At 49.1% G+C, this 21687-nt stretch overlaps 1 protein-coding gene across 3 annotated transcripts in view; it reads left to right on the top strand.

Annotated features, from left to right (window-relative positions):
- TOX2 (TOX high mobility group box family member 2) overlaps positions 1-21687 on the top strand; it is a 134674-nt gene that overhangs the window by 18445 nt on the left and 94542 nt on the right. The window contains exon 1 of one of the 3 annotated variants that reach the window (XM_027070146.2): positions 8714-8927. The exons of 1 other annotated variant lie outside the window; for it this stretch is intronic. In XM_027070146.2, the coding sequence (XP_026925947.1) occupies positions 8802-8927 (126 nt within the window). In that variant the 5' untranslated portion in view covers positions 8714-8801. Of the gene's footprint in view, positions 1-8713; positions 8928-21687 lie in introns of those variants that run through there. One more of the 3 variants, XM_027070145.2, reaches the window with a different exon arrangement.

Genomic DNA, 21687 nt, shown 5'->3' with positions numbered 1-21687 from the left:
ACATGGAAACTGTTACTGCCAAGTTGGGTGGCAAGGGGAGTGGTGTGAGAGGTACCCGCTAAGTGGGGGTGGGGACAGAGGAGGAGCTACTATTTACTGGATCCATACTATGTGCCAGGGGTCTTATGTATACTGTTTTACTTAACCCTCACAAGAGTCCTGCAAGGTACATATTATTTTTGCCCTGTCACAGACACCTGACACCTGGTCAGGTGACACCAGAAGCTCGGATAGAGAACTTGTGTAAGGTCACACAGCCTGCAGGTAGCAGAATGGATCACGAACCAGAATCTATCTAGCTCTGAAGTCATGATGCTTATTCTGCACCATATGCAAAGTATCTTTAGCTTCCTTTGAGGGGCCCTTTTACATGTGTTCCCTGCTTAGACTCAAACCATCTCAACCTAGAAGACTTGGCGTAGGATGTGTTATTCCCACTGCACAGACAGGTGAGTGCCTGCCTTGTCCAGGCTCAAACCAAGGTCATAGGCCAGTAGGACTCAAACCCAGGGTTTGAGCTGCTTTCTACGTCCCAAGAGGCATTTGTTGTTCTCAGCTTGATGTTGTATAGACCAGACACACTTGTTCTTTGGCTGTGAGCGTATCATGGCCAATGCTCTTCTCTTAGCTCCTGTATCAGTTGTCTGTTGCTGCATACAAAGCCACCTAAGATTAGTGCTTCAAAGCAACTGTTTTGTTTAGCTCACAATCTGTGGGTTAGCTGAAGACTCTCTGGGCATGGGCTGGCTGGTCTCTGCGGGGCTCCCTCCTGCATCTGTGATCAGTCGGTCATTTATCTAGCAGCTGGATGATCTAGGATGGCCACACTCACCTGTTTGGTGGTTGGCAGGCTGCTGGCCGGGAGCTGGCTGAATGTTGGCTGGGCTTTCCCCAAAACCTCTTCCTCCAGCAGGCCAGCTCAGGCTCCTTCACTTAGCGCTTCAGGGCTCCTGGCGCAGCAAGACAAGATGCTCTAGTTCACAAGTGCTGTTCAAGGTTTTCCTTATGAAACACTTGCTGCTGTCTCAGTGACCGCATAAAGTCACATGGCTAAGCCCACCTTCAAGGTGTGAAGAAAGACTCCATCTCTTGATAAGAGGAGCAGTGACGTCACTGTGCAGAGGGCCCATGTGTAGAAACGGGAGGACTTGCATTCATCTTTATAATCTATCATGGCTGACAGCAAACATTTATGGAGCCCCTGCTGTGTGCCAGGCACTGTGGCAGGAACTCCAGGGTGAACAAGAGACCTATAATGACATAATGGAACACAAAATGGGAGCATGACAAGGTTGGTCAGGAGAGCTGCACAAGTGCTATGAGGCCAGGTAACGGAGGGTCAGAAAGGACTTCAGGAGTTACAGGAAGACGCGTTGCTAGGTGGTGGGGGCAGGGTAGACATTCTAGATAGAGAGAACAGCATGTGCAAAGGTCCTGTGGAAGGAGAGACTTGGCACATTTAAGCACCCATTGATGTGCCAGTTCCCTCTAAGTGTCAGCATGCTTGGGCTGCGAAAGGAACTTTGGTTCATAGATGTCCCTTGAGCAGCCCCCATGTGACACAGTTTCACTAGGGAGATGGTGAGAGACCTTTCCATGGGCAGCTTATACATTGTGCAGCTGGGCTTGGTGGCCTTTGGGAAGAGGGAGAGATTAATGCTCACGTAGGCACCCAGGAAATCCTGTGGAAGAGGAGGGATTTGGGCGTCGGAAACGACAAGGAGGCAGTGAGGGAGAAGTCATAGGTATAGGATTGAGGGGCAGGTCTAGGGTGCTGGGTTAAGTAAGGGTTTGGATTTAGTTCTGTTGGTCAGTGATCTTTGAACCATGAACTGAGAATGGTATCAGATCTGGGGTGGGGACCTGAGTGCCCAGCCCCCTGGGGAACCACCTACTTACTCCCGTGAGCTGCCTTCGATGTCCCTGAGCCTTCAGCAGGCTCTCTCAAGGCATATCAGACGGTGCAGTTTTAGAAAGGCCTGATCATAAATGAGCCAGCACAGAAGTGGAAAAATGGGACAGGTCAGACAGATTCAAGTTTGAATTCCTGCTCCTTGTGACATCACCATGAACCTCCAGGCAAGTGCCACCAGCCTCAAGCCTTGGTTTTCTCATCTGAAAATGGGGGCCTGGTCCCATCCACCCTGGGTTGGACTGAGCCCCTGTGGGGCGGAGTTAATCTTAGTGCCTGTTCTATGCATGCAGGCTCTTCCTGTGTGCAGCCAAGGACAGTGCAGGGGCCTAGGTGACTGCCAAGTTGGAGTATAGCAAACACTCCTCTTTACCGGGCCCCAGAATAAACAGAAACCACGGCAACTGGGATGCATCACATGGCCGGCAGCCCATCTTGCTGCTGATGGCCAGGGGATGTCACAGATGCCCACCACCTGTGGCGTGACCCTTGGGAACTCCCTTAGCCCTCCTCTCTGCCTGAGGTAGGACCGAGTAGTTCTAGCAAAATCAATCCTGACTTTGGGTTTTATCCAACCTCATATTTTATTATTTAATTTTATTTTTTCAGTCTTGTCCCAGAAAGCATGTCCTAAATGAGACAAGCTGGAGCAAACCCCCCTGCCCTCTCCTTCCCTCTGTCATCTCCAGTTGGATGCCCTGGAAGGAGTTGCCAGGATGCTGCTGGAGACCAGCACCGAAATAGCAACGCGTCTATTCTGGGAGTGTGGGCACAGGGCCAGTGGTCTCTGCCAGTGTCCACAGACATCCAGCAAGGTGGTGGCATTAATCCCCTACTTTGCAGAGAGGCTCACCCTTACCTGAGAGGTTCACAGCTACTAGCAGAGCTGGGATTTGAACCTGGGTCTTCATGCTTCGGAACTCATTTCCATACTGTCTTTGGTTGAACTGGGGGTTCAGGCACCAGTAGAGCTAGGAAGAGTGTGTTTGTCAGCTCCCCATGTGGGGGCCGCTGGCTTGTGATGCCTGCCCCACCACACAGGGGTCCAGGGCAGTGGTGGTGGTGGTGGAGGGGCGGCTAAGGTGGCCTTGGAGACTGAGAAGGTTTCCAGTCCTTGTGCTTCAGCCTGTCAGCCTCCTTGTGCACCTCTGGCAGGAGTGGACCTGGACCTTTGCTTCCAGAAGCATGGCTTTGCCTTGGCTGGATGTTGAGAGTGGGGCTTTCTGGAGCCACTGGCTTCTCTTTCTACATCTGCAGCCATCCAGACTGGAGAGTCAAAGTCCAGGCTAGGGTGATCCCTTTGTCTCTTGGAACCTTGACTCATCTGTAAAATGAGGGATCTGGTGACTCAGTTGGCAACACCACAGTGAGCGTGGACGGCAGGCCCAGAACCTTCCTTCCAGTCCTGTCTGTGACACTTACTAGCTGTGAGCATCCAGCAAGTTACTTAGCTTCTCTGTGATATGGGGATAATAATTGCATCTACCTAACAGGGTTGTCTTGAGAACCAATATGTGTAAATGCAGGAAGCAGTACCTGGGACAGAGTATGTGCTGCTGTAAGCGTTACCTTGTGTTGGGAAGTTAGTGTGGCTATCACAGGACCTGTCCTTGTGCTTGGCAGGAAGCAAATGCTCAGAAACTGCTTTTGGCTGAGAAGGGGAGGAAGAAGGTGACACCGCCGGGCCTGCTGTGGGACCTGGGGACACCCACCTAACCTCTCAGAGTCTCACTTTTGGTGGTTCCTTGTTTATTTTTGGTTATTCAGTGACAAGAACACATATGAAGCTATAAGAGTATATTTAATACATTCCAAAATTAGAGGCAAAGAAAATATAAAATAGAAAAAATTCTAGGTGGAAAAATGAAAGCAGGTATGTTGGTCCTGGGGCTCTGCAGTTATAGAAATCAGCCTGCAAATCCAGCTCTGGGCTTCCTGGCAGATGAGTGAAAAGGGAAATAGATTTACCCCAGGGTTTCTTTGATAAGGGGGAAGAGGCTTGACAGGTCCTCACAAGAAATACTGTCTTAACTGGCATTTGGAGCTGAAAGAAATTCCTCTCATCAGCCTCATGGAAGTTCTCAGGCTTCAGTTTCCCGTAAAATGGGGGGATGAGACCATTCTTCCTTGCTACTCCGGCTGATTGTGGGGATTATGTGGGTATAAAGTACCTGGTGTATGCCCAGCGAGTCGTGGGCTTGGAGGGCACACTTCTTGCCGTCTGCCCTGTCATGGCTAACTCCTGCCGATTTCTGGACGAAAGCTGAAGTCCAAACATACCTGGCAGTGCCTGGAGAGCACAGCTCTGCTGTTGGGACCCAGTCAGGGGGAGTCTCGTGTGTGGGAGGTGGTGACTGTTTAATAGCAGGACAGATGCCAAGGCCAGTGGGGCACTGTGACACAATGAGGCATAAGCCCCACAAGTGAGCATGTGCAGTGTGTCGGAGGACTACATGAAGGCCACCTGGTGCAGTCAGACATGAGTTCGAATTCCGGGAGGGCTGCGGGGTGGTGGAGAGAGTGTTAGGCATTTACAGAGGATGAAGGGAGGCAGGGTCCTGTGCACCGTCAGGTGTCCAGTGCGGCCCCACAGTGGCTGGCAGTTTTGGCGAGGAGGCACATGGGATTAAGCCCACCACGGTGCCCCAGTGGGTGTGAGGATCCAGACAGGCACCACAGAGGTGCAAAGTGGCTTTAATCACTTCCCTTGGGCGAGATTTATTCAACAGCAGCTCAGAGCCTCCAGCATTTACAGGTGCTGACGGGGGCATCACAATATTGTGAAATTAAGCAGGGAGCCGACTTCATTACAGCTTACCTGGCAAGGAGGCAGCTGCCTTAGTTAGCAGCGATGGCTGGATGTGACAGAGCTAAAATTGAACTTGGCAATTAGGCTCGTGAGAGGTTCTCGGTGCTGTAAAAGGAAGTTCCATGGAAATCAACCCTGGTAATCACAGGGTTTACAATTAGTCAGTTACTATTAAGGTTGCCCTGTCAGCATATACTGCAGGGCAATGCAGGGGAACAGGGATGGAAACTTGGGTTTTGACTGTCTCGGGTTACCATGTGCTCGCCTGCACCAGCCTTTTCTGTTTTAACGTTTGTTCCGGGGCAGAAGATTGACAGACCCTGTGTTAATGTCATGGTGCAGGTGCAGTGTGCCCATTTGCATTATGGATCATTTTAAAGTCCTTTTTTTTTTTTTTAATTTTTTTGGCATGAGCTTGCACCTCTTTCTCATTTTTGGGTTTCTCCTGACTTGTGAGGAGTGTTTTCCCAAACAGCTTCGTATCTCTCCTTGGGATATTGCACATGAAGAGCTCAGCGTTTTGTTGACTCTTGGTACTGGAGAAAGGAATGATGCGATATTATTGAAGGTTTTTGAGCACCCTCATGGAATTATTTTTATTAAGCCATAACTAGAATATTTCAACAACCTCAGAATATTGTCCTCATTTTGCAGATAAAGGCAGTGAGGATCTGGTGTGCACTCGGCTACTGGTGCTGAGAGAGGCAGACAGAAAGAAAGAACTTACACAGGTTCGCTGCTGAGTCGGCCTGGGGTGTGTGCACTGACCCTCTTGAATGGGAAGATGGAAACTCAGGCCACCTCATTGCTTTGAGCCCCAGTCAATTCATCCGTAAAATGGGAACTTGTGCCCAGCAGCATGTAAGGATTAAGTGAGATAATTCAGGCACAGTAGAAGGTCAGCACAGGTGGCTTTTGTTACTAACACTAATATTTATTGTCCACTCACTTTGTGCCATGAGTGATGGTGGCTTCGCACGAAGACCACACAAGGCAGTCTTAAGTAAACGCAGGCTCAGAGAGGGTATGACTTTGTCCAGGTCTTCTTAGTAAGGGGTGGTGCCAGGATTCAGACTCAGGCAGTCAGGCACCCAGAGTCTGGCCCTTGCCCCTGCCCCCAACTCTGGGAGCAGTTGAATGTCAAGAAAACAAGGCAGCCTGGATGAGCTGCTTCTGTGGCTGAGAAGAGAGAAGCATTAAAACAGAAATATCTTTCCAAAAGGCTTCGGCTCCTTCACGTGAAGCTGAGTCATCTCTCTGTGTTTTGAACCGTAACCATCAAGCTGCCTCAAAATGCCCCAAATAAAAATAAAAATAAAAAATGCTGAGTTCTCCCAAGAGGAGCTGAGTAGAGGGTCTGAAGAGCTCGGACCCCTGCCACCCTGCACTGGGTACCTTGGCCCAAGTGTTTAAATGGAGCAGGCGCTCTCAGGGTGAATGGGTCCAGGTTGGGAAGCTGTTCTGTGCCTGAATGCATGGGGACAGCATGGTCACAACCCCAGAATTCCTGCACGTAATGGAGTTCAGTGTTTGATGGAGAATGCAGGGATTTTCTGCACCTGCCCCGTGTCACCCCACCTCTGCCTCTTAACATGCTTCCTCCCGTCTCTGTGTACCCAACCCTGCCCCTCCTTCCACACTCAGCCAATGACACTGAGGTTCTTAGCTGTGAGCACTGTCTCCCTTATATAATATTTTCTCACCTACATACATGAGCTGGGATGTCTTTGGGGTCAAGGACAGTGTCCTAATTACACACTGCCCTTGTGTCTGGAACTGTCCCTTGCATAGAGTAGGAAATAGGCAGAGGGAGGGAACAGAAAATGCTATTGACTGAATGAATTAATAAATGATAATTGAAGGCTTTTTACCTTCACACTTTCTCAGTCACAATAAATTATACCTTTTTCTTCTCAGTCTCTGATTCCCAGTTAGAAAGTTTAACATCCAGCAAGCACTATGGGCTTCTTTCCAGATCAGTGAACGCAGGTCGTTTGGCTGGCTGCATACTATTCCATGGTACAGAGAGTTGTGGCTTATTGAGCCTATACCCTATCAATGGATTTTATTCTCATTTTCATTTTCTTATAAATAATGATGTAATAAAGAAATAAATGTCCCTGTGCAAATAAAGTTGAGCCTAGAAAGTCCTTTTCCATCTTAAGCCCATATAAGCATTCAAGGATGGACTTTTCTAGCACTCTCCCAGCTTTGTGTGTATGTTTCCAGATCTTCAGTATATCTGAAATTTCCACCTCTCTATCGTAGTGCAAAATGTACATCTCCCTCTCCTTCACACAAGTTCCATGCGCTTGGAACTAGGCCTTGGATCTACAGATTGTGTGTACTTTCTATTTGTTGAGCACCTGCTGTGTGTCAGGCCGTCTGCTAGGGGATGAGACCCAGAGATGAGCAAGGCAGAGGGGTCCTGGCCATCATGGAGTTCACAGCCTAGTGAAGAAGATGAACAATAAACAAATAAAAGCAGCCATCAAAACAAACAACCAGAAAACATTGGCTGGAGGGGTGTGCTGTGAACAGTGTAATTCAGGGTGGGTGAGTCAGAGGAGCCCTTTCTGGGAAGGAAGGAGATCTTTGAGCAGAATGCGAAGGATGCGAAGTCAGTTGTGTGAAGGCCTGGGCAAGGGAACAGCATGAGAAGGGTGTAGAGGTACGGATGCAAGACTCTTCCTCTCTGGAGCCCCTTCTAGTCCCCCTGCCCCCTCCTCATGCAGATATGCTGGTCATCGGTCTCTTTTATCACCATGTGTTCCCCAGGTCTTTCTTGTCACTTAGTTTATTATTGTTACAAGTGTTCAATATTGGGGTGATTCCCAGAACTCCTCTCACTGAGTTCTGAGTATCCTCAGCTCTGTGAGGCTTCCTCAGCAGCCTCTGGTGTTTCTAAAATGCCCAAAAATGAAAATTGGTTTAACAGGGCCTGGCACAGTACATGGCACTTAATAGGCCCTGTCATCCCCATTTTACAGATGAAGAGACTAAGGCGCGGGGACGCTAATTGTTCCAGTAGGCAGAGCCAGGGTTTGAACCCAGTTCTGTCTTATTCCTAAGTCCACATTCTTCACGGAGCCGAGTTAACTGCACTTGTGTGGAAGCTAATGAGCTTCAGACCAGCCCTGTCCCAAGCCTGATCCAGCCTCATGGTGGGTGACCTTGGGCCTTGGCCTGCTACCCCTCAGGAGTGAGAAGGAACCAGGCAGGCTCTCATGTTTTTGTTTTAAATTACAAATGTCATACATGCTTGTGGAAAAGAGAAAAGAAGAAGAAGAAGGAGAAGGAGAAGAAGAGGAGGAAAAAACAAGACAAGAAAGAAAAAGCAGCAACTGAAAATACCTCCTTATCCTACTCCCCAGGGTGACCACTATTCACAGTTTGGCATCTTTTACAGTGTATATCCAAACACACACACAGTTGTTGTTTTTATAAAAATGGGATCACGTCCTTGATTCTTTCTCCCAACCAGTCCCAAGTCAGTACCTGCAGACCTTCCTCATTCCATCATATTCCACGGAATGGATATATTTTAATCTGTGCAACGCAGCCCTGCTTTGAGACATTCAGCATGCCCCCGATTCTTGTCTGTAACAAACAACATCTGTGGGTGTGCACTGTGCATGCCAGTGCAGGTATTTCCGCAGGACGGATGCTCAGAAGTCTGACTGCCAAGTGAAACGGCATGCAACTTTCACGTGTTGACAGGTGCTGCCAGGCTGCCTTCCAGAAGCTTTTCCAGCTCAATACCTGCTCCTGAGGCAGCATGTGTGAGTGGGGAAGGCTCGTAAGCCACAAACGATGCAGAGCCAGGCTGCTTCCCCTTCCGCTCCCTGAGACCTGGCGTGGAGACCGCTGCCAGGAGCTCCGAACACTCAGGCCCAGATTGGGATAGAAGATGGATTTTGATAAAAGAGATTAAATAACAGGTTTTTCCATTTCACCTTATAGGAATGGGATGGGGGGGGGGCGGGGGTGCCGGGCCTCCAGCCAATAGAGGACCAAGACTTGTCAGGAGGGCTTATAAAGCTTGCTATTTCTGGCATTTTTTCTCTTTCTCTGCTGATTATGCAGCAGAATCGCACAGAGGCTGTCGCGGGTGCGTTCTCTCACTGCCAGGGCTTCTGTGGAATGAGACTCGGGCTCCTTCTACTTGGGAGACGCTGGTGCATTGCAGGTGTGTTTCAGCAGAAGGTAAGCAGCGGGTGCCCGCCACCTCCTGAGGTGGAGGCGGCCAGGCCGTTGCTGCGGGGTGAAGACAGACAGTGCCTGGGTGGGGGCAGGCAGCGACCTGGACTGGTGCCTGTCACGTTGTGGAATGAAGATGCTTTGGAGGGTTCCAGGAGGCCTGCACTTGGCAGCTCCTTCTTGAAAGGGAATTCTAAAAGTGGCTGGGATTGTTCCCTGGAGGGGCAGGTCTTGGTGCCCTGAGCATCATAGCTGCCCAGGGTACTCAGGAAGCATTTGTTCATTCACTCGTTCATTCATTCATCCATTCAGCACACCCCGCAGTGGGCCTGGCCAGGTGTGGGTGGGGGGCCTGGCCAACTCAGACCAGAAACAAGGGTGGGGATAACACATGGTATGGCAGGGGCCCAGAAGATACCTAGGGTGAGGAGTGGGAGGGGCTTTTCAAGGCAGGAGGGGTGAGGAGTAGCTGGGGCTGTCACTAGGAACCAAGTTTGAGCTGCTGCTTCCATTGGATTTTGGAGTTTGTAGAATCAATAAAACTTCCTCCCCAGATTTGCAAGTACCACCTTTTCCTTTTGTCTGTTAAGGATATTGAAAAATAAGCAGTTGGGATCTCCAGTTGCTGTCCTGTTGTAAAAGCAAGGACAGCAAAAGATAAGGAAGGACATTGTCACAGATTTTTTTTTAAGTTTATTTTTATTTATTTTGAGAGAGAGATGGAGTGTAAGTGGGGGAGGATCAGAGAGAGAGGGCAACATTGAATCCCAAGCAGGCTCTGCACCATCAGCATGGAGCCTGACCTGGGGCTTGAACTCATGAACCATGAGATCATGTCCTGAGTTGAAATCAAGAGTCGGAGGCTTTACCAACTGAGCCACCCAGGTGCCCTGACATTGTTACAGATTTAAAGGCAAACACATACACACATAATAGGCGACAGAGATTTTGAATGCAGAAACCTACTATTAATGACATTTTCCAGCTGTCGCTGGGGAGATTGTCTTTGTGGAGGGAATTGGCTGAGCTGGAGGTGGGGCTTGTTGCAGGTGACAGGGCTGCACCCAGCTGAGCATGAGGCCTGACCTCTTCTGGTGCTCTGATTTATCACAGTCGTTGTGGAGAAGCTGGCTTTGTGCACGTGTGTCCCAGAAACGGAAACCGCCCTCTCAAGCCTGCTTTCCCTTGCTTGGAATGTCCCAAGGGAACCAAGAGAGACCAAGAAAGAGGAGCTTCTGTGCCCCCTGGCGAGATCTCCACTTTCTGCATGCTGGTTCTAAAGGCAAGAGGACCCAGCCTCTTGGTCTGCGGGGGATGGTGTTGGAGCCAGCCAGCCACTGAGGAAATAGCCATGGAGTGCCTCCTGTGTACCAGGGTCTGGGTTAGGTACTGGTTTCAGATCTCAGCTCTGCCACACATACAGTCTGTGACATAGGGCCAACTTTTGGAGCTTTGCAAGTCTCTGCCTGCTTATCCATAAAATGGGGACACTGATACCTCCCTCCTTGTGTTGTGATGATTGTGTGTTGTGCACACACATGTGCTGCCTAACACTTTGCCTTGTATGTGGTAGGACCTCCATAAACATTGAGTGAATGAATGAGCAAATGACCCAGAACCCATAGCTCTGCTTAGGAGAACTTCGTGGCTAACACTGTGTGTGTGTGTGTGCGCGCACACACATATGACCTGGGGAGCTCTCCCCCTTGTGCTTACAGCCAGAGACTTTGTGTTCTGGTTCTCTTCTTAGGGAGCTTGGATGCAGGGCCACATTCTGTTTCACAGTCCTGTCTGGTACGAATTTCTCTATGTCTCTGGTCACATCCATAGCTCTTGACTGGGAGAGGAGGAGTTAATTACAGGGACTTACTGGTTGTTTTGAAACAGGCTGAGTCTTATTTTTAATGCTTGCTGAGAGCCCAGGGTGGGAAGAAAGACTTTGGAAGGGAGATGGGAGTAGTCTTAGAAGGGAGGGTGTGACTGGAGTATCACCATTCCTGAATACCCCCAGATCTGGAGAACAGAAGCTGAACCCAGGGTTGGTTTTTTTTTTTTTTAATGCTTTAGGTTTATTTTATTTTTTAAAGTTTATTTATTTTTGAGAGAGAGAAAGAGAGAGAGAGAGAGAGAGAGAGAGCAAGCAAGCGAGCAGGAGAGGGTCAGAGAGAGAAGAAAAGAGAGAATCCTAAGCAGTTTCCACACTGTCAGCACAGAACCTGATGCGGGCTCTAAACTCACTAACTGTGAGATCATGACCTGAGCCTAAATCAAGAGTTGGACACTTAAGCAAATGAGCCACCCAGGCACCCCTGAAGCCAGGTTGAAGACTTGGCTTTGAGTCCTGGCTCTGCTTTGTGTTTGCTCTGTGGTCTCTGGCAGGTCACTTACCTCTCTGAACCAGTTTCCTTACCTATAAAATGACAGATTATTAGAATTAAATGGGACTAGGTATATAAAACACTGTGTTGGTGCTCAGTAAATAAAAATACTCTTCCCTCTTGGGGATGGACCCTGGAGCCTTTGACTGGGGCCCAGGGTATCTGCTGGCATACAGGGTTTGGCACACAGCAGATACCTAATGAATATTTATGGAGTGGGTAAAGGTGCCCAGGGAGTGGGAAGTCAGAGTTGTATGTTTATATCCTCCTGTGCAATTGCTTTGCGATCTTGAGTAAGTTCTTTGCCTTCCTTTGGTCTCTGATTCCCTTAGAAAAAAGTAGTTCAGGCTGGTCCTGCAAACTCCTACTATTCTGTTCTGTGTTGGAAATTCAAACATAAACTCATGTTTGAAATTAATTTCCTTTCTGCGATTAGTGGAACCCGTGATGACTGTCTCCCTTCTGCTGCCTCCTGCATTCGCAAACCAGTAATTAACAAAATTGGGAGCAGAGGCAGAGATGCAAGGTTTCCTGAGGAGGCCGCGCGGGCATGGCTGGGGCTCCCTCTGTGGTACCTGCTGTGATTGCCTCCAGGAGTCACCATCTCTGTCCAGTCAGGGGGCCTGGCAAGTGTTCACGTGTATGGATAATCACAAATGGAGCACTGAAATATCATAGATGGGCAGTGGTTTCTCCAGTTTCTCCCAGACCCTGGGGTGCTGTTTTCCAGGGAGGGTGTGGGGTCCTCCTGCTCTTGGGTGTCTGTCCAGATGGGCACTGATAGAGGAATCAGGTAGGCTGGGATCTTCAGTCTTCCCTTTCTTGATTTCTGGCTGAGACTTTAGGCAATGCGCTCACCATCTCTGGGTCTGCCTTGCTGTGCAGCCATGGGGGCAGCAGCCTGTTATGAATGGGGGGATCATATAGAAAAGCCGCTTTGATTTACACCTTCTCTCCCCAGAGGATTCATCTGAAGAAGACAGTGGCTCTAAATGGTCCTTGTCTTGATTCACACGCCCCACCTTCCGACATGCCCTCCCCTGTCATGCCCATCTTGGTAAACACTGTGACTGTCTGCTCCTTGGCTTGCATCACTCCTGGCCCTTCTCTCTGCCTCACTGCCCGATGGCTGTACCTGCAGGGTAAAACCCCACCTCCCTACTTCACTATTACCTGTTGCTGGGTGATACAGGAACCTCTGCCCAGGCCTCCCTGCCTCCGCCTTCCTTGTAGAGTCCTCTCTCCTCACACAGCTAGCAGGATCTCTGTGAACCACTCCCCTGCTGAAAGCCTTTTGTTGGATGGTTGCTTGTAGCCTGTTGGGCCTGTTCTGATACCCTTAATGTGTATTAATGTGGCCACTTGGGGGGCTGGGGCACCTGTCTGATTTCAGTTTTTGCAGTCAGCAAGCTAGCTTCTGCCTCCTCCCTCCCAAGCAGAATCATTGCTGCTGTACAGTTTCCTGAAGCCCCCTCCCCCACTAACCAAGCTGTCATGCTTCTGGATTTATACATGCAGACCTTTTTGTCCAGAATGTTTCCTCTACCCCTTGAACTTCTGCTCATTATTGCAGACAGAGTTGTGGCATCACTGCTTTCCAGAAGCCTGCTCTGACTGTTCATTCCTCCCACCCCCAACAGTCTGGGCCAGGGACCCTTCCCTGCCCCCACCCCATTGTAATCCTCCTCATCAGTGCTCTGATGCTCTGGGGGACTGAAGCTGGGTATGATGCATTTTATCCTCACACCCTCTGGAAGGTGATGCAACACAGAGTATCTGCTTGGGAAACATTAATTTAGGTGTAAATGCAAAGAACTCCTTGCAATTAAAGGTCTTCAGACCTAGGCAGACTGGATTAGATCCTCAGCCTGTGGTTTGATTTGGCTTTGTTACCTTGGAGAAACCATCTAACCTCTCTGCTCTTGGAGGGTCATGACGATGGACAAGATGACACTTACAACAAATTTCCTGTTATTTCCCGCCTGCTTGACTGTAAATGTCCCCAAAGGCACTTGGAACATTTAAATGGCTCCCCTACTTTGCTCTGAACAGAGCAAACCCAAAGAGGGGCCAGGCCCAGTGGCCCCCAGTACCGTGCACAGAGGAGCCCTGCACAGAACCTCAAACAGGAGCAAAAATAGCACCCATTCAGGCAACCTGAGATGCAGAAGCCACAGGAAGAAGCCGCAGGCCAAGCGGATGTCAGCTGCTCTGAGGCCCCACCGAGGCTCCTCCGATGTACCGAGCTATTGCAGGCCTCACGCCTGCCCTTACTGGCTCCTCTGACCACAGCCATCAGATAAGGCCGAGGAAAAAAGTGCTGGCTTCCTCTCTCTGGGGAGGAGTAATCTCAGTGCCATCTGTGGGGTGCACTCCACTCTCTGTTGCCTCTCTGGCGTCTCTCCCCCTGCCTCCTTGCTCGCTTTGCTTACCTTACTGGTCTTCACCCATACAGTCCCACCTTCGGGCTTTTGCACAGGTGGTTTCTCCCCCATTTACTCGCCTGGCTTAGTCCCTTACCTCCTTTCAGTTTGCCCAACTGCCCCTTTCTTAGTGAGGCCCACCACGGCCACCCTCCTTAAACTCACATAGCCTCCATCCAGGCATTCCTGATTCATCTCACCTGCTCACCTTTTCCTTCCTTCCCTAATTCTTGAACCTTCTAACATACTGTGGAAGTGACTTAGTTACTATATTTAATGTTTGCTTTTTGTCTTCAATGCAAGAGGCAGGCTCCAGGGATCTTTGGTCTTAGAATAGTGCCTGGACCCAAGTAGATACTTAATAAATATTATTTCAGGAAATGGATGCATGAGTGAGGAGATAAGAACCAGCCCAGCCATCAGAAGGGGGTCGGGGTGGATTTGTTTGGATTCTTATTTCACATGCACACTCACATGTATGAACACACATGTATGCTTGCATAGATATCTCTAGCCACTTTTTGAGCCTCTCAATGTTTGAGACAGGGCTGGTCTGAGGTCATCAAATGGCTCATCAAATGTTTGTATGAAGGAAAGGGAGATTGACAGCTGGGCCAGTGTGAAGGAGACCTTGTGCTTTAGGGAAAGGGCCTTTCCAGGAGTGGGTCAGCCGGCAGGAGAGGAGAGGTCCAGTGGGAGATGGGAAGGGATGGGGCTAGAGAAAGTGGCAGGAATCAGGTCAAGCAGAACATTGGGACCAAAGAAAAGAGGTGGGAGCCTTTGAAGGACTTTAATCAAGGGAGTGACTTATTGATGATTTAAGATGGGGTTCTCCTGGTTTGTGATTAGGTGGGAAAATTCAGTCTTTGTTCTAAGAGTCAACTATATGCCAGACACTCTTGGCTGTGCTTTTCATGAGGTTTCTCATGAACCCATTATGTAGGTGAAAAAATTGAGACTCATGGAAGGGAGTTTCACAGAATCCATCCTCCATATGACAGCCTGAGTCATCTTCTAAAATGTAAATCAGAGCATGCTACTCCTTTGCAAGAACTCTCCAGGGTCTTCCCATTTGGGATAAAACCCAAATCCCTACTATGGCCCCAGGTTTTCATATGCTTTGGCCCCTGCCGACTGCTCTGATCTCAACCTTGTCCCTCCCCTGTGCTCTAGCCACATTATTTCTCCCCCATGTGACAGCTTTCTGCTTGCTGACCTCAAGGACTTTGCCCTTGGTAATCCCTCTGCCCACAGTACTTTTTGAGCCCCTAGGGCTCCCCCAGTTTAACTGTTACCTCTGGAGAGAGATCTTTTCAAGTTGTTCCATGCTGTCTTCTATCTCTGCAAACAAGGGGTTGCTTCACAGCATTTTATCACAGTTGTGCCCATGTTTGTGTGTTTGCTTGTTTGTTGCCTGCCTTCCCCAGTAGGTTCTAAGGTCTGTGGGGTCTGGGATCATGTCTGTGGAGGATGTGGGGAGCTCTGGGCCTGTGTGGCCTGGATGGCTGCATGCCTCTGGACCTGCCTGAGAAGGCCAATGCCTTATGGGGACCCCTGGGAGGGGGGTGGGTAGCACCATGATTCCTGCTGCACCTGGTCTTGCCTCACTCCCAATGCCACCATATTCCCCATAAGATGCTCCACCTGGCATTTCAGCTGCCTGGAGTCCATGAATATATGTGGAAAGATGTCAGGTCTGGGCTCGAATCTCAGCTCAGCCACCTAATAGCTGTGAGATCTTGAGCACTTTCCTTTACCCTTTCTGAGCCTCACTTATCTTTTCTGTAAAATGGGCACACAGAGGGATGATCTGTCAACAAGGTCCTATCATCTGTGTGCCCAGTGCTTGGTTCAGCTCTCAAGTCCCTTATCTGAAATCCAAAAAGCTCCACCACCAAATACTGGTTTGTAAATATGCTGCGAACTCATTTGACCCCAGAACCTGATCTGAACTGACACAAAACTCTTCATAATTTTTACTTAATCCTTGTGTGGATATTCACAGGATATGAATGTGTTTTATTGCAGGTGTGGCCCTGGACCCCACTCCGGCTACTATGTAATTTGTGGGATTTTCACTTCCTTTTTGGAAATCAGAACACATTCTGAATTCTGGAATCCCATGAGTCTGGCTCAGGGGCTTGGATCCGTGTGTGCGAGCTGATACTGAAGACCCTCTTGGGGCCCGGGAGGGTCGGGGGGCCTGTGACAGCTGTTGCATAGCCAGAAACCTCTTGTTTCCTCTCGGTTTCTTGGAGGCCAGTGTCTTTTTAGCTGTCTGGGGTTACGTTGGGTTTTGTTTGCTCAGGGGCAGAGGTTATGGCTTGGGCAGGGTGAGCTCAGGTGCTCGAGCATGTTTGGTTTGAATTTAAAAGGAGAATTTTTTTTCTTATGAATCATCAGAAAAAGAAATCAGAAGGAAGTGTGTGACCAAAGAGAGGAAATTAGGGTTTGCGAACTGCGTGAGTCACCCCCTTTCTGACTCCTAGGTGATCCCTTGCTCTTGGCAGTTTTCATTCATCTCTGAGACTCTCAGTTCTGTAGTTTGGAAAACATACCAGGGACTGCCGTGGTTTTATTCTGGCTCCAGCCCTGCTTCCCTTTCTAGCCATCAACATAAATGTCTCTCTTTGAATCACTGCCACACTGTTTTACTTCTTACTGCTTTATCGAATGTTTCTTCTCTGCCCAGGCTCTGGGCAGGCTCCTGCTTGGCTTCCTGGACAGGTTCCAGTCTTACCTTTTCCAACCCATTCTCCATCCTGAAGCCAGAGGCCAGCTTCTAAAATGCAGCCGCCACCACCCCCCCCCCCCGCCACTGCCAAAAGTAGAATAAAATAAAGTAAAGTAAAGTAAAGTAAAGTAAAGTAAAGTAAAGTAAAGTAAAGTAAAGTAAAGTAAAGTAAAATGCAGCTTCATTCTGGGCTTCCAACTCCTTGGTGTAGCCCTGAAAGCCCTATCATGATAAGGTCCTATTTGCCTTGCATCTCGGCTCTCACTGCCTCTCTGTTCAGTGAATGGGCCCCCTCTCCAGCCCCCAGGTCTTGGTGAGTACTGTTCCCATGCCCTCTCCCTTCCATTGGTACCTTCTCTCGTCACCTGGCCAGTTATGCTCATGCTGCAGGTGGGTCTACTTAGAAGCCATCTCCTTCGTGAAGTCTTCTCACACGGCCCATCTCTAGGCTCCTGTGAACTCTGGCTCCCGGTACACTCACCATCCATGTTACAGTACCTGGTCCCATTCCCCTCAGTACACCACAAGCTCAGGAGGACAGAGACTGGGTCCCATCCATTGCTGGTACCACCTCCAGCCCTTAGGACAGAAGACCGTTTTAAGCAAGACTGGATGTACTTGAGACAAATAGGGAGTGTACTGGCAGGGTGACTCCTAAGGCAGGAGACAGGGGTCTTGGGTTTTCATCTACCTTGCTTCTGGCTGGCTGTCTGCCTTGGGAGTGGGTGCCATATTGCTTTCCAGTAGGCTGGAAACTATTTTCCATGTCAGCAGTGGCATGAAATATCCCTTTCATTATAGTAGGTGTGTTTCGTGTATATTTTTCTCCTGTCATCATCGAATCAAGTGCACAGTTTCCCTATATATTTGTTTCTTGCATGATTTTCCTGTTTGTGTCCTGTGTCCTTTTGTTTATCAGCATCTTGCTGTCTCTTTAATTTGACTGAAATGTTTCTACGTCTTATATATTAACTGTCTCATAGTTGGTGCTGATATTTTCTTAGTCTGATGTCCTTTTCATTTTGGTTTTATTATGCTTCCTTCTACAGAAGATATTAATGCATGTATATTTGAATCTGTCAATCTCCCTTCCTCTGTGATTGCTTCAAGGGCTGAGGAAGTTATCTTGGTGCCATAGATCTGATAAACATTCTGTTCTGTTTTCTGATTATTTCCCTATAACATGGCTTTTTATACTTAACTCTTTAATCTGTTTAGAGTACATTTTGGTGGGTGGCTTGCAGTGGGTATCTAGTTAAGTGTTCCTAAATAGGAACAGGATAGCCCTGTTATCCCCATTCTGTTTTTTAAATAATTGGTCTTTGTCTCTTTGTCTCCAAAAGGAGAGACAAAATAGAATAGTTGTTATGAGGGTGAACTTTGGCAGAGTTAAGATGCTGGTCTTGCCATTTTCTAGCTGTGTGACCTTTGTTGCTTAAATTTTACCATTAATTTTCTCCTCTGTAAAGTGGGATAATATCTCCCTCATAAGCTTGAGTGAAATATCGTATGGCAAGGCATGTCACATGGCACCTGACATATTGTGAGTGCCCTCTTTCACCATACATTTTCTTTTTTATTTTAATGTTTATTTATTTATTTTTGAGAGAGAGAGCCCAAGCTGGGGAGGGACAGAGAGAGAGGGGGGGGGACACAGAATCTGAACCAGACTGTAGGCTCTGAGCTGTTAGCACAGAGCCTGATGCGGGGCTCGAACTCACAAACCATGAGATCATGACCTGAGCTGAAGTCAGATGCTTAACTGACTAAGCCACCCAAGCATCCCCATCATACATTTTCGTACAGAGTTGGGTCTGATTCTGCACTTTCTCTTCTGTTGCACTGATTTAAAGTTCTCCTTTGGCATCATTATCATTCTCCTTTGGTTGTTGCTTCACAGAAAGTTTTAGTCTCCTGCCAAACGAGGCCCCCGTCCACTACTCTTCATTTAGGAATATTGCTGCAAACTCTCCCTGTTTTTTTCAGTGAATGCTGATTCCTCCTGCCCCCTCTGCACTGCAGCCCACCTCAGTGATTTATAGACACCCTCCCGCCTCCCATCATTCATGCCTTGCCTTTGCTCCCTGTGGTCCCTCTGTCTGACAGGTGTGTGTCAGCTGCTCTCACCTGGCCTGTTTCAATCTAGTGCCTTGTCACCCCCACTCCCCCATCATCAGTGCTGGTGCCTGCACTCCCTATGGACCCCAAGCATCCCCAGGGATCATTTTTGTGACTAGTCCTCAGAGCCTGGCACATGGTCAGGTACATCATAGGTACTCAGATCAGGGATTGGGGAAGGCAGGATAATCCCCATGACCTTCAGCTTTGAGGACAACCGGGCTAACTCTGGCTTCTTTTGGAGGCACAGGCTCAGGGGACCTAGTAACGTAGTGGTTGTAACCCTCAGCATGCTGTTGCCGATAACTGTAGGCCATCTACTAGCTCTGGCCTCAGGTTTCTCCATGGGATAAGGAGGAGATCTCTGAGGCCCTTGATTTATCTTAAACTGGGTGGCTATAAAGTGATGATGAATTAGAAGAACTCACTGGCATATGCTGTGCCTTGGAGTTTGGGTTGCTCTCTCTTTCTGTTTTCTGGGGAGAAAAGGTCTGTTAGGACACAGGTTCCTCCATTGCCCTCCTGGCCTCTGTGCTTCAGAGACCTCAGGAGAGCCCAGACTTGGTGTATAAGGGTTCAGTTTTCAAGAACAGAGGGATGGGGGTGGGAATGCAGCCTTCTAGGGCACCTCGGTGTGCCCTCACGCGGCCAGGCTGCCCTCCCAATCTGCCAGCTCCAGTCCTGTTTTTTGGGGGAGAAGCCTGAGGCTCTGACAGGTGAGGTCCTTCCCTTGGCCACAGGGCCACTTGGCTGAGTGCGAGCCTGGGAGTGAGTGAACTCAGGGCTGCAGGCTTCCAGAGCTGCACCGCACCAGTGTTCTCAGCTCCCAAGTCCAAAGGCTGGTTTTAAGACGGCCCTTAAAAAATGAAGCAGCAGTGTTTACAAATATCATTTCCTGTGTTATCTGGTACTGACAGAAGGAAGTGAACTTGGTACTTTGTCTGTGTTAGGTTTTGGGGTTAGATGCATAAATGCCAAGTTCAGGTGACCTAGAAAACCTTTCTAGGTCAAATTACTATTTCAAAAGGTTTTTTTTTTTCTTTTCTTCCTTTTTTTTTTAACCGCCCCACGATTCGACACTGTCGTTGAGACATATTTCCCCTCCAACAATGCAAACCCTTTGTGGCATGATTGAGGGCTTGTTTTGTAGAGCCGGGGAGAAAATATCTCCCAAATCATCTGCCGCTCATTGTCTCAGGCACTTGCTCGCCCCACCCCCACTCCATGCCCCAGTCCCACCCAACACATGCTCATGTGGCCTCTGGTTAATTGTCTTTGGCAAGGATCAGTTTTGGGACTTGTTCCCAACCGCTCGGAGGAAAGATAATTGTCAAGCACGAATACTGGCAGTACTGGCAACCTGAGGCTCTAGACCGCTGACCGCAACCCAGCCTCTGGGGAGGAGACTGGGATTGGCCAGCTCTGCCCTTGCAGCATAGCAGGGCAATACCACAAAAGTGGAGCAGCCTAACTGTTAGAGCATCGGCCCTGGAGGTGGACTTTCTGGGTTTGAGTCCTGATTCTACCACCTATCAGCTGTATGGCCTCGGGCAAGCCACTTACCCTCACTGAACCTCAGTTATCTCATCTGTAAAATGGGAGCCTTGAGAAGATGGTGTGAGTCAAAATTTACAAATCAATTAAAGGAGTGCCTGGCTTCTGCAAGCACTGTGTAAATGTTGCACAAACTAGTTAAAATAAATAAGTGCTCTCTTTTAAAAAAATTTTTTTTAATGTTTATTTTTGACAGAGAGAGAGACAGAGCATGAGTGGGGGGGTGGGCACAGAGAGAGAGGGAGACAGAATCTGAAGCAGGCTCCAGGCTCCGAGCTGTCAGCACAGAGCCTGATGTGGGGCTTGAACTTACAGACTGTGAGATCATGACATGAGCCAAAGTGGGATACTCAACCGACTGAGCCACCCAGGTACCCCAATAAATAAATGCTCTTAGCGGTAGCAGACATTATCGTAAGTCACCCATGTCCCTCCTCAACTGAAACTCATTCTGCTGGCTGTTGAGAGTGGTGGCTGCTGTCGCCTCTCTGGGTATTGCCTTTGTGGAAGGAAGGGGCCTTTCCCAAGCTTCTCCCCCTCCCCTGGGGCAGCCTGAGTCCCGAGGGTGCCTTTATCACAGTTCAACTTGTCCCTTTGCCCAGTCCTGCCTCCCTGCCTGTGGTGCCCCCAGTGAAACTCCTACCTTCACTCTCAAGGTCTATTCCCAGGACCCTGCCCTAAAACCACAGGTAGCCACCAGATGTTGAATGGATCTTGACATCCATTTTAAAACACATTTATATCACTTGCTTGCATTTCCAGAAGGTCTTTGAGGAGCAGCCTTGGGCTTTCTGCACCATCCCTGTCCCCCCACATCTCTGTGTGCACCATTGACCTGCCTTGGCAAACTTCCCCTGCTCTGTAGGGTCCTGGTGGAACGTTTGAAGGTAGGTTGGTGATTTCAGGACCCTCTTCTGGCAGAAGAGGAAGGTCTAACTCCGGGATAAACCACCAAAGTTAAAACCAACCAAACTGCTTAAGGGACCCACAGAACCTCACCCATTCAAACCCTTTATGTACAAAAAAGGAAAGTGAGGCTCAGAGAGAGGAAGGTATTGTTAGAAGCCACACAGCGAACAGGTGCCTCTCCTTTTCCCCCCAGAGGAGATAGTGCTTTGGGAAAAAGTGGGACAGGCTGGTCTTAGGAGTCAGACATGAAATAGTCGAGTATGGTGTTATGGTCCAATAAATGCTTTCATAGTGCCCCAAGCAGAGGGCAGCCAGTCTCTTTGGGGGCTTCCTGGACAGGGCAGCATGGAGTGAGTGGGAGTTAACTGCAAAGAAAGGGAAGGGAAGAGAGGTTTGGGGCTGGGGTGGGGGGAGTGCAGAGCCTGGGTGTGTGTGTGAGAGACCTCCTGGAAAGGCAGAGCAGGGGAGGAGCCCCAATGAGGGCCGGGAGGCCACCAGCATGTTTGGGTTGGCAGGGGGCAGGTTTTCAAGTGCTTTCAAAGACTTTGCCCCAGTGGGGAGGATGGGACTTGAAGGAGAGGGTCCTGGGCAGAACCAGACAGGGGCCTTATCTTTCCTGACCTCCTCACTGCCAGCTCAGGTCGCTGCTC

Source organism: Acinonyx jubatus, chromosome A3 (genome assembly GCF_027475565.1).
Source record: "Acinonyx jubatus isolate Ajub_Pintada_27869175 chromosome A3, VMU_Ajub_asm_v1.0, whole genome shotgun sequence".
Taxonomy (NCBI): domain Eukaryota; kingdom Metazoa; phylum Chordata; class Mammalia; order Carnivora; family Felidae; genus Acinonyx; species Acinonyx jubatus.
Note: the sequence above shows the minus strand (reverse complement) of the source record. Positions and strands in the feature narration are given on the sequence as shown.